The sequence below is a fragment of the Macrotis lagotis genome, chromosome 1 (genome assembly GCF_037893015.1).
Source record: "Macrotis lagotis isolate mMagLag1 chromosome 1, bilby.v1.9.chrom.fasta, whole genome shotgun sequence".
Classification (NCBI taxonomy): Eukaryota; Metazoa; Chordata; class Mammalia; order Peramelemorphia; family Peramelidae; genus Macrotis; species Macrotis lagotis.
This window is the reverse complement of record NC_133658.1, coordinates 521,133,701-521,147,519: the sequence shown is the minus strand read 5'-3', so window position 1 is coordinate 521,147,519 and position 13,819 is coordinate 521,133,701. Positions and strand designations below refer to the sequence as shown.

The following is a 13,819-nucleotide window of genomic DNA, read 5'->3' as shown; positions in this document are numbered from 1 at the left end:
TATTAAGTGTCTGTGACCGGATTTGAACCCAGGTACTCCTGACTCCAGGGCTGGTGCTGTATCTGCGCCACCTAGCCACCTCAACAGCTAAGCAATTATTAAGTGTCTGAGACCAGACTTGAACTCTGGTCCTCCTGAATCCAGGCCTAATACTTTATCCACTATGCCACCTAGTTGCCTGCATATATAGTTCTTTAATTCAAAAGAATAATCAATTACATTTCAGGGTACATGAAAACCAAGTGAGGGCAAGAACATTCAATAGGGTGGGACAATTGAGACTTTGCTCCAGTGTACCATAATTTGGAACAACATTTTCAATTGGTAGAATAAAAACAATTGAGTTTAAGCATTTACCCAAAGTAAATAGTTAATAGAAGTTAAATTAAGATATATTAAAAGTCATTTGTTCCACAGGCAAAAATGTCTCCTTGCAGCTATAACATGGGCATTAATTTGAGATTATTCCAGATTGGGAGTGGAATTTGCATATAAATAATTAGAAATATTTAGAGCTGACCTTGAAACTCTAATGTCTCAAAGAAATTCAGATTTTTCAAAAATGTCTTTCAATTTATAAAAATAATTGCTAAAATTAATAAACTACATCTAAATATAATATATAATAATATACATTATTTTATATATGATAATTGGCAAAATAATTAATATAATTGAAAAACATCAATTTAAGGCCAAAAGTTAAACTTACTATTGGAATATCCTGAGTCAGTGCTTCAAATGCTGGTGTTTCAAACTGAAGTTTGGCTTCCGGACAGTTAGCATTTACTACACACTCAATGGAAAAGAGACGAATATCATGTGAAGACTTCAGTAAAACAAAACAAGGATAGCGTCCAGCAGTGAGAGGAACAAATCTTAAAGGAAGTAAAGCATAATCTACCAAAAAAGAAAAGAGAATAGTTAAATTTCTAAATATGTAAAAGTCAAAACATTCTTTAAAATATATAATTTTTAAATAAAATATAGAAATAATTCATCAAAACATATAGTACATGAAAAAATGATGAACCTTATCTTTTGATATAAAAGGAATGAATTAAAACTTAATTTTTGAAGTGTAAATATTTTGCTAAACACATAATGAAAATAAAAATTTCCACTGAAATCAAATCATTAGTTTCAAGGATAGTAAAAAAAAATTATTGAACTGGCTAATTTTTCTATCCTTTTGATTATATTTGACAGTTTCCAACTTGTAAGATAATAATGACAACAAATACTTAAATATGCACACAGTGGTAACTGTAGACACATATGTGTAATTAGGATTATATATTAGCTTAATATATACATATGTATATACATATATATATAAATGATTAAAATATAAATGTATATGCAATTAGTAAACAGAAGTTAATTAAGGGTTATATTTATTCATCCCAAACAGAAATGTTATTAGTTAAATCTCTGATGTTGAAGATAACTTGGAATAAATGAAGACTGAAGGTGCTATTTCCATACTATGTAAGTAATAGATGCACAAAAATGCCCTTGAAATTCAGTGTCAGAAAAAAACTCAGGCTTTTTGTTTTGTTTTGCTTGTTTTGAAGTCTCCCAAATGATCTAATTGATAAACCTAAACCTTAACAGAAAAGATATACATATACATGCATATGTGTGTACATATAAAATAATATATACATATATTTATGAGCTAAATAGAATATTTATGAATTAAATAGAAATTTATGAGTTAAATAGGTTTAGAATCACAAACAGCCTATTTCTTCTTTCTAAACTTACAGAGAGGCAGAGTTAGACCTATAATGAAGGTGCAGAAAATTAAATTGAGCCAAGAGATCTTTGGTTGTGGAAAGTAGAGGAGGGATAGATCAGGAAAAGTATCCTGTTAGGTTTAATATATATTTTAAACTTCCTTTTTCACAGATATTTTATTTCCTATCAAAGTGATGTTAATATACAAGTCCATATTGTCTAATGATGAATATACAGTAAGGTTATTTCACCCCAGCTCATCCCTTCTGAAAGTACATGCTAGTGTACAGAATGAATTCCCTTGTTATTTAGAATTTCACATAGCAAAATTTTCTCCTAATATCTCTCCTCCTGGCTCCTTCCAAAGAATTATCCCATTAATTAATTATATTCCTAAAAAAAGAAAAGAAAAAATGAGGGGGGAAGGGAAAATCAATAAATTAGTGAATTCTTTGAAATATCTGTAACATAATGTTATTAGTGTATATTTATTTGTTTGTGTATGTGTACATGTATGAATAATGTTTTCATTTCATATTTTGTTTAGCACTCCTGAAAATGAATAGACTGGCATATCTTCTTATATCCCTTATTTGGGGCCATGCTTGTTTTTTGTTGTTTTGCAGTTTGTGGTTGTTCTTTTGATTTGCATAATTTTATTCATTGTTTTATTGATTCTGTTTACTTTATTTGCATTTTTGTCATTACTTATAACACAGTAATATTCCATTACATTCATGTACCACAATTGGCTTAGTGATTCCACAATTGACAGATATGTTCTCTGCTTCCAAATTTTTGCTTTCACAAAAAAAAATGATTCTGCTAATATCCTTTTCAATGGGATAACCTCTGGAATAAAGAATGTGGATATTTAGTCCCTTTTTGAATAATTACAAGTTGTTTTCCAAAATGACAGTATTGATTCATCAGTCTACAAATAATGCCTTTAGTGTGCCCCTCATCTCAAAATACCCTCCCTAATCCTGACTCTTTATCTCTGCCAACTTAAAGGGTATACACTGAAACTTAAGGATCACATTGATTTGTATTTCTCTTATTTTTAGCAGTTTGGAGCATTTCTTCATTTGGTTGTAAATAGTTTACAATTCTTCTCTTAAGAACTGTTTGAACCATTTACATAAATATTTATATGGTGCTAAGATTTATTTTTATTCCTTAACAGTTTCATGAAGAAGATGCCATAAGTCTTTTATCACTAGGTTATGTAGTTGTTGAATTCTATATTTCCCTTCTTGTCTATCTTATTTTTTTTATTTTTGCAAGGTAATGGGGTTAAGTGCTTGCTCAAGGTCACTCAGTTAAATAAGTATTAAGTGTCTAAGGTCGAATTTGAACTCAGGTCTTGCTAACTTCAGTACCATTGCTCTATCCACTGCACCATTTAGCTATCCTTTACCTTTCTTTTAGATTTAATCAGTATGAGAGAAGTACAGTAAAGTCTCCATTATTATTGTAGTGCTGTTTACATCTTATATTTTAATTATTTTTTCCTTTATAAATTCAAATGTTCTATTTGGAGGATATAACTTTAATATTGATGTTAGTTTCTATTTTCTTTCAGCATAATGTAGTTTCCTTATTCTTTTTTTATCAGCAGTTCATAATAAACTTGATCAAATAGTTGGTCTGGAGTCAAGAAGACCTGAATTCAAATTCAACAGCATACACTTACCAATGTGTGACCCCAGGGAAGCCATTTAACCTCTGTCTCACTTCCCTTAATCTTGAAAAATTAGGGATAATTGAAATGCATACTGAGCAAGGTTATGCTTATGAGAGAATAATTGTGAAGGGCTTAGCACAATTTCTACTACTTGGAGTATCTAAATGCTTATTCCTTTGATTTCCCTTATCTGTGCATTTTAATTTTGCCTTGTCCAATTGTATGATTAACAAGTTTGAAAGACCATTCTTACTTTTTTGAACAAAATTAATGTATAACAAGTCTGTGCTAATATTTATTTTGTATATGCCTTCGATATTCAATGTGTTCTCACAAACAATATCTACATTTATATCTCTGTCTATCTATCTAATGTGGGGATGTTTCTGTCTTTATTTTTATTGAGGCATTTATTACATTATTAACATTTTCTCTAATTGTTTTTAATTGTTTTTTTCTTTCTTTCCCACTTAGCATTTTGTTTGAGCTTAATTTACTTGAATGCAAACAGTATCCAAGCAGCTCTCTTCCTTTCATCCTCAAGTCTCAATCCTTTCCATTTGTTACCCTTCTTCCTAGTTTTGGAAGATAATTTAATTTCTATATTTCCTCTTTTATTTACTTAGTTAATTGACACACTTTTTAAATCTCAAGCTTCATACTAAAATTCATTTTCTTCTCTTCTTCAGTTTCTTTGGTTTATTAGAATGTTCTTCCTTCAACTTCAGTTTCTTTTTTACAAAAAACTTAGCCTCATTTTCTTCATTAATTTTCTTCTTTCTGTCTATTCTAAACTTTAATTATTTTATTCATGGGTTCTTATATTTATTAACTCCTTAATACTCTTTATTCTCCATGGCAGTAAAGTTTCTAGAGTAGCTACTTTGAGGGTCTCTTCTAAACATTTTTTTTTGTTTTCTTGCAGATCTTGCTTCCTCCCCTTTTATCCATTATACTTCAATCTATGAATTGTCATTTTCTGCAGGAGATAAACAGGATAGTTATAGTTCCCCATGGTAGAAATGTTCCTGTGTCCCTGGCTATATGTTTTATTTCTACTTTCTTCTCTCCCTAAGATTATTTTCTTTTCCATTTGCCTTGAAACTCTGTATCCATGACCTCCAGTCCTTTGAAAATCAGTTTTCCCAAGAGCTCTGAGAGCTCCTCTCTTGAGGTAGGAGGATATTGGTCATGGAAGCACAATACACTTTTAGAAATAGTGGTCTATGAACCAAATCATTGTAGATTATATTCAATGTAAACTCTCCATTTCTCAATATAAAATATTTATTTCTTCCCATAGGAGTGTTCTTCAATGGGACCTCTTCATATTACCAAATACAACAATGCATTCCAAAGAGCAAAGAAACTAAAGATGGACACCAGTGACATGCCCTTCAAACTTGGTTTACTATAAGTGAGAAGAAATGGACATTCAATAAAAGTGAGACAACTGAAGCATTCCAAAAATCACAGCAAAATAAAAGTGAGCTGATTATTTGGTTTGCAAACAGGCAGAGCACAACTAACAAAAATATTCCACTAAAAGGGGGAAAAAAACAAAAAAAGTTGGTAACATACTTGATCAAATACTTGGTCTGGAGTCAAAAAGATCTGAATTCAAATTCAGGATCAGTCACTTACAATATGTGACCACAGAGAAGCCATCTAACAACAAGAGTTAAGAACAAGAAAGCTAATAGAAGAGGACTGGAGAAAGAAATGGCAAACACTCCATTATCTTCACCAATAAAATCTTAATGAAGAGTCAGGCATGACATGAATGATTGTACAATAGCAAGCAGCAGTGGAACCATTGAGAAATTCCCTTCTAAAAGTATATAAGGAAAGAATGATGAAGATAGAAATTAGATAGATGGTGAATTGAAATATCAGGGACTACACCTCCTAACAATCCACCTATGGGTGAATCACTGTGTGTTGTAGGATAAAACTTTAGAATAGTAAAGTTCATAAAAAGGGAAAGAGACTGGATTTGAATTTAGGAAGGTTAGTCTTCCTAACTCCAAGCCCAGCACTCTTTCCATTGAAGGACCTAGGTGCCCCCAATTTTTCATTATCTTTCATTAAAAAAAAAAATTGAAGACACATAAAAAAAAATGGGGCAAGGATGGAACTGGGGACATGTTAAGACCACAAGGAATTTAATCATTTAGATTAGAACTTTCCAACCTGTATTTCATCTATTGTTTCAATAAAAATTTTTATTTTGCTAGGCTTCATTTACTAAGGCATTTAGCAAACCCATAAGCAGCTGCATATACCTGCATCATATGACCTATAGACTGCACTTTGGACAACCTTGATATATATTTTTGATTTAACCATTTTATGATATTCCAAATTATTGAAAATGGGAATATAGTCTACTTTACTAGAACCTGGGAACCATAAGAAGTTATCTTTGGAATCACTTCCTGTTAAAAAGATCATTTAAAAAAAGCTTATTCAGATTGGCCTCCTTACTGTTCCTCACACAAAATATTCCATTTTTCAAATGTACATTTTTATTGAATATCCCCAGACCTTCAGTTCTCTCTGTCCCTATTTCCATCTCCTACATTCCATGACTTCTTACCTAAAATCCAGGATTCCTCTTAGCAATAGGGCCTTTCCTCTGATATCATCTAAAGTTTATCCCATATATATATATATATATATGTTCCATATCTAGTTTTTTTTATTTTGCCTCTCACATATTTTGATTCATTAAAGTATAGAAATTCTTTTGCCTTCTTTTGTTTTCTCACCACTTAGCACAACACTTACAACATAATTGTTAGTTTTTTGTTTTTGTTTTTGTTTTTGCAAGGCAATGGGATTAAGTGACTTGCCAAAGGTCATAAAACTAGATAATTATTAAGTGTCTGAGTCTGCATTTGAACTCAGGTCCTCTTGACTCCAGGACCAGTGCTCTATCCTCTGTGCCACCTAGCTGCCCCCAGAGTTGGTGTTTATTGACTTATCCACAATAAAAAATTTAGCTGTATTACAATATACATATGGTACATATTTTTTCACTGCTAAAAGACACAAGTACTGCTTTTATTACCTTAAAAAGTTTAGGTTAATTACAATTTTAGATTTTATTCAATTTTTTATTATTCTCAATAAAACAGGGAGAAGGACAACTAAGTAGATGAAGTAGAAGATGGGGAAGAATTGAAAAATTACAAAGAGGAAGAAAATGATAAAGAGAAAGAAGCTAGGTGATGGGGTGGTTTTCCTGAGTTCAAATCAGGCCTCCGACACTTAATAATTACTTAGATGTGTGACCTTGGACAAGTCACTTAACCCCCCTCCTATTGCCTTACAAAGATAAGCAAAAATTAAAAAAAGAAGAAGAGATAAATTATTTTGTTTCTATGCTGATTCTTTTCTTATTAGTTATATATGATGAATTCAATGTCCTAACTATAAAACTAATCAAATATTCAATGTGATCCTTTAAACGGGGTGGGAACCCTTTATCTGTCAAAAACCATTTCAAAATTTATAATATCATTCCTAGGCTATATTTAGTTAAACATTTAATTAATCCACACCTAAAATGATCCTGGATTTATTGAATTTTGAGTTCTACCTGCAGTTGCCATGGCAGCACCAGACCAAGTCACTTCATATACCTTATTAAAGCTTGTGGGCCAGATGCTCCCTGTCCCTGCTTTAGTATTACTTTCACATGTATAGTCCTTCTTTATACCATCATACAATGTTTATTATCTTTAATCTTCACAACAACCTTTTGAGATATTCAAGACAGACTAACATACCCCTTACCGTATCAGGAATAGGAAGAGGGGGGTGCAGCTAGGTGGCGCAGTGGATAGAGCACTGACCCTGGAGTCAGGAGTACCTGAGTTCAAATCCGGCCTCAGACACTTAATAATTACCTAGCCGTGTGGCCTTGGGCAAGCCACTTAACCCTATTGCCTTGCAAAAAAAAAAAAAAAAAAAAGATTATGAAGGAATAGGAAGAGGGAAAGAGTAGGATCAGAGGATGCAAGAGTAACAATTAAGTGCCTTGAGGAAAGGAGAAGAAATGGAAATGGGCCAAGAGGTGCTATCTCATGTAGAATATGTGAGAGATATTTCTGGGAATATATGGGGCTTATCACTTAAGACCTATGCTTACAAATAATGAAGCAGCCTCTTTATTGACCATATTGTAGAAAACTGCTAGTTCCTTAGTGGGTCTTTAAAGGCAATCATCTGCCTCCTTTCTTCTCTGCCCATCTGTTGAACATAGCAGGAGGCTTCCAGGTTCTCCATGGAAGACCTTCCTCCATTCAGGTAAAATTATCAGCTACATGTCAAACTCCTGTCATTTACACCTCTTGTGTGGGCTGCTGTCACCTGAGTCTGGGACTTGAGTCCCTCCCTATGAATCCTCTTCTGTTTCTTTGGCCAAGAGTAGAAAACTAAGTCTAGATGTCGAGATGGTTATGTATCCAGCCTGTAAATTTGACAAGTCTGGATTAGTTCTCAGTCTCTGTGGGAGTTGCCTCTCTACATTCACTACAGGAGAGGAACACAACCAGCTAGAGAATCAAACTAACCCAAGTGTTGGAGAAAAAATGTTTGGGGAGTAGAGAACTGAAATGCAAAGTGTTAATTTAGCAGTCCCACGAACTACTTCATGTTTTGATGTGTAAATCTCAACCTCCTAGGAAAATATAGATGTCCCTAAGCATAAAACCCATTAAAACCACAAAAGTGGTTCAGAAGTGATATATAGCTACCCCATCATTTTATAGTTGCAAAGTTCATTTTCTAAACCAGAGTGGAACATTTATCTTTATGCTTCCTAAAATGCATTTTATCAGATCTAGTTCATTCTATTTCAGCCTGTCAAGATGTTTTACTAAGAAACTAACTGTCATCTAACATATTATTTGTAACCTCAAATTTTGTGTCATTTGCAAATTTTTCAAAAGTTTTTACTTTTTTTTTTACATCACTCATTTCTCCATAGTCCCCAACCCCTAAACAATGAACCATCCCTTCTAAAAAAAAAAAAAAGGAAAAAGTAGTTAAGCTTAATTGAATCACAGGAATGAAATCTGAAAATATATACAATATTCCATACCTATCTTTCTATCTACATTGCTGTAATGATTGGGCAGGTAGGTGACACAGTGCATAGAGTCTTTAACCTATAGTGGCTAGTGTTGAACTCAAAGAGTGAGACAGAGACCAGAATTTGATAAGTTTGCAGATCTTTAATATTCCCAGGGACTGTCTGGGGATAAAGAATACCCAAATCAGACAGTACCTGAGTGTTCAGGGGATAGGGTTTTTTATAGTGTTTTAAGGGTAGGGGGTATTGAGAGCAAGCAGGATACAGAAGCAAAGACAGCAGTTAGATATATTGTCTTGTTATACTAATACAAATATATGTAAACATATGGCTCAGTATAGATAGGGGGCTAGAAAGAGTAGGAAAAGGGTCAAGGTCTTTGTGTTATGTCTGAACTTGTTTCCTGAGACGGAAGGAGTCACATATTCATGGGCTTCCCACAAGTTTGAGGGAGTGAAATTTACTATCTTATGGTTCCAGTCACATCTGGGGAAGGGGAGGCAGTCCTGGGAGGAAGCAGGAATCTTACAGATAAAGCAAGATAATTAGGCTAACAAGGGTGCTTTCTAAATCTTAGCTAAATTTATGGTATATCTGTGACCCCTTGGGTCTTATTCAGACTATTTTCAGACCCAAAGGTGCCTAGCCAAAGTTATATTTCTTTTTTTTAGGTTTTTGCAAGGCAAATGGGGTTAAGTGGCTTGCTCCAGGCCACACAGCTAAGTAATTATTAAGTACCTGAGACTGGATTTGAACCCAGGTACTCCTGACTCCAGGGCCGGTGCGTTATCCATTATGCCACCTAGCCACTCCTCAGTTATATTTCTAAGGAATTTCTTAGGGCTCAGAAGGATGTCAGGGACCCCTTTCTATACAGAAATTTCACAAACATTGATATTGTACTTCACTAGGAAGAGAAGCTTCCTCTTTCTGAGTTCATATGCAGCCTCAGACACTTACTAGCTGTGTGACTCTGGATAAGTCTCTTAACCCTGTTTGCCTCAGTTTCATCATCTGTAAAAAGAATTGCAGAAGGAAATGGTAAACCACTCCAATATCTATGTCAAGAAATCCCCCAAAAAAGGTCATAAAGAGGTGGACATAAATGGAAAGAATGCTAAACAATAATTATTTTGTACATTATTTTTCTGGTTTTGTTTACTATTCATTATGGTACTTCATATAAAGTCATTTCCCTTTTCTCTATTTTCTCATATTCATTATTTCTTATGGCATAGTAATATTTCATCATTACCATGGCACAATTTGTTTAAAAATTTCCCAAATCAATGGCTATTTTCTTTTCAAGTTTTGACCAACTTAAATGTGTTATTAACATATCAGAATATATAGAAACTTTTTTCTATCCTTGCTATTTATCTATCTATTTATACTTATACATATACACATACATACACATACATGTGTGCATTTATTTTATATATATACACGTATATAATATATATGTTATATATACATATATATGCATATATGTATATATCTATATCTATATCTATATCTATCTATCTATGTATATATATATATATATAAGGATCTCCAAGTCCAAAAATGTAGACATTTTTGCTATATTTTAGTTTACTTCCAAATTGTTATCAGGAATTTTTGGAACAATTGATAAGTTTATCAAAAGAGTGTTAATTTTTTCTGCTTGCTACAAGATGGATATTACCATGATCTGTCATCTTTACAAATTTTATTTTTAGTAGATTATGTAGTGTAATATTTTATAGAGCTGGTAATAGTTTAAAATTCTGAGAGAATCCAAATGAAAGAGTAGGCAGATAAAGGACAGACTTCACTCAGCCTTCATCATCACTGCTGACAATTGTTCACATAACAATAAAAAAAAAAAAACCTGAGCAGGTGCAGTTAGGTGACACAGTGGATAGAGCCCTGGCCCTGAAATCAGGAGTACCTGAGTTCAAATCCAGCCTCAGACACTTAATAATTACCTAGCTGTGTGACCTTGGGCAAGTCACTTAACCCCATTGCCTTGCCAAAAACAAAAACAAAAACTAAGTAGTGATTGCAAAATCAAAAGAGAAACTACAGTTGGTCATCTTTCCATCCCACTATCACAAATTTGATCTATATGTAAGTGACAGGGCAGGAAGTGGGGTGGGCCAGAATAATAGACTCATTTACAATCTGAGCTGACTTCAGCACTTGATTCTGTCAGCAGCACAGATGTCCTAGAGAGTCTGCAAAACAAACACAGTGCACCTGAACCTATTGTCTGGTTTGCACAGAGAAGAACTTGAACTCAATCATAAACCTATGATAGTAACACAGAAAGGTCTCCAGAAGGGACCCTCAGACTCAGTCCCCTGAAAAAGAAAGAAAAAATAAAGAGGAAAGAAGAAAGGAAGGAAGGAAGGAAGGAAGGAAGGAAGGAAACAGTGAAGGAAGAAAAATGAATGAATAAATAAGTAAATGAAAAAGTGAACAAATGTAGAAATCAATAAGTAAATAAATAAAAATATAATTGAATGACTGTATAAACAAAAAAACAAAAACAAACCCCCCCAAAAACTTATTCAAGTAATAGATTCACTGAAAATTGGAATAAACCAGAGAATGAGATACCAAAGATTAAAACAAAGTGTAAAAATTCAAAAATATGGAAGAAAATATCAAAACAACTGATCCATAAAAGAGAGATAATTTAAGAAATACTGACTACTTGACTGTTACAATGTAAAAAAAAATACTTGATATTTTATTTCAAGAAATCATAAAAGAAAATTCCTAATATTCCTTAGAAAAAAACAGTAAAGAAAAAATAGAATTAGTCCTTCAGAATGAATACTCCCAGCAATATCATAGTCAAAATCTATATACGTTTGCATACATGTGTATACATATGTACACACAAACACATACAAATTCATATATAGATATATACTTCAACTTGTCACAAAGACTTCATAAACAAAGACTTTCTATCAATATCACACAAGAATTAGCAGGTATCACGATAAAGGAGCAAAGAATATGGACTGTGGTATGCAAAAAATCCAAAAAGATTTAAGACTACTACCAAGAATAACTTACCCAGAAAAACTGAGCTAGGAGAATGGATCTTTAATGAAACAGAAGATATCCAAGCATCCTTGAAAAAAAACAACAAAAATGTAAATAAAAGTAAAGAATCACAAATGACTATTTAACTATAAAGAATTTGTATCCGATTGAGAAAGGCGTAGCAAGATCCAAGCATCTCCTCAAATTGCAGTGCTATCAGGAAGTCAAATAAGATGAAAGGTCAAGGAGTTAGTTTTACTTTGTTTTGGTGATCTTAAATAAAGCAAATGAAGGAGGGAAAGGATACAATAGGAATGAAAATGAGACAAATGAGAGGAAGTGGAGTTCTACTGAAAACTGGTGAGAATCATGTGACTATAATTTGGGAATACATCTAAGAACCATCCTGCTTCTTTTCAAAGTTCTGAGACTAGCTGTCTGAACAAACAACAAGCAATTCCTCCCACAAGTAATCAAAATGTTGTTATTTTTACCCCATCTGACTCAAGTACAAATCTAATTTTAGAATAAATATTTCTCTTGGCATTAAAGAGTTCAGACACTCTTAATCATCTGTTCATTGATTACTTTCATTCTGAGAGGAATTGGGGCAGTTTGTCTCATTAGACTCAATCATGGGATTTAATTGTTTAATCAGAATTGGGAGTTCACTTGGGAATTGGTGGGTGGGGGGGAGAAAACTATCTTCTTTGCATAAATAGATTTAAAATGTAAAATAGAATGAAAACTATTTAGAATAGGGGGAAAAAGATAGTGAATTCAACAGTAATTATTAGGTCTCTCAAAACCACAGGGAGAATTAAAAGCAGTTAAGGATTCAGATGCTCGTGTAAGTACAAATCTTTAGCAAAAACAACAGCATGATGTTCTGCATAATTCTTGTGTTATAATGCTTTCAGTATTCCTAAAATACTCTTCCCCTGCTGATTTCTGAGCTTCAACTAGCTAAAGTCCATAAAGCACCAACTTCCTCAGTTCACAGGCCCCTGTAATGGGAGGGAAACTTCTCATAGACCACTAACCCCACACAATCTAATATACCATTAAAAAAACAAACTTTAAAATTAGTAGAAAATCTAGCTCTGTATGTAATGGTAAATAAGGCAGCATCTTATTTAGGAAAAATCAAGTACTTAGTATGCTTATTAATTGATACTAGAAACAACTATGGTAATTAAGATATATTTTGAGTGAGTCATTGGAGTGACTATAGATGAAGTTCTTCTACAAAGAACTCAAAAAATATGTATTTAGCAAATATCTTGAGAATTTGATCAAGAATGATTGAAACTAAAAATGTAGAGGGAGAGAAAGCTATTCACATAGAGCTATCATAGCAGTTAAAGAGATTAGGAGATACAATGTCTGAAAAAAAAGATGAACACTGTGGAACTTTGCATTGGTACAGCCATTCCGAAAAACAATTAAGAACTATAATCCAAAAGTTATTGAACTGTGTATTATTCTCATTAATCCGTATTATTACTAATGGTCTCACACATAAAAGTGATCAAAGAAAAAGGAAAAGAATCATTTGTGCAGAAATATTCAGAAGATATAGTAGCAAGGTAAAAACGAGGGGAGTTCAATTAGGAAATCATTGAACAAATGTGGCACATTAGTATAGGAGAATATTATTATACCAAAAGAAATAATGAAAGAGATAACATTAGAGAAGCCTGGGAAAATATATATAAAGAGTGCAATCTGAGGGGAGAAAAATCTATATATCAACATTGTTAAGACAAAATAAATGTAAAAAACAAGTATTCTGATCAACCACACCATAATATTTACTTCCTAACAGCAAGGTGATAGAATCAAGAAACAGAATTAAGATAAATTCTGAAAACAACTTATTTGAAAATTGCTTTTTTTAATGCTTATTTATTTGTTAAAAGGATTGGAATGAGGAGCAGGGAGGATTGAAGGTGAGGTAGTTTAGAAAGAAAAAAAATGCTTCTTAATTTAAAAAACTTTTAAAGAAGTAATTCACAAATGCCTAAGATGATGTGATTTTATTTTTAGCAACAAAATTCATAATCTTGAATTTCAGTAACAAAGACACCAAGTATTGAACTGGAAGGCACTTGAAGAAAAGGAACCTAGAAATAGAATATGTAATATCTAAAATTTATACTGTATTGAAAAGGAAAAGAATATATAAAAGAAAAGGTGAAATATAAGATATATATTAAAAAAGTTATAATCATGTAAGTTAA

The 13,819-nt window shown here is 32.6% G+C and overlaps 1 protein-coding gene across 1 annotated transcript in view; it reads right to left on the bottom strand.

Moving 5' to 3' along the window:
- The window catches only part of CFAP47 (cilia and flagella associated protein 47), a 931,170-nt gene that overhangs the window by 516,867 nt on the left and 400,484 nt on the right, over nucleotides 1-13,819 (bottom strand). The window contains exon 41 of the mRNA XM_074210630.1: nucleotides 713-900. Within this exon, the coding sequence (XP_074066731.1) occupies nucleotides 713-900 (188 nt within the window). The remainder of the gene's footprint in view (nucleotides 1-712; nucleotides 901-13,819) is intronic.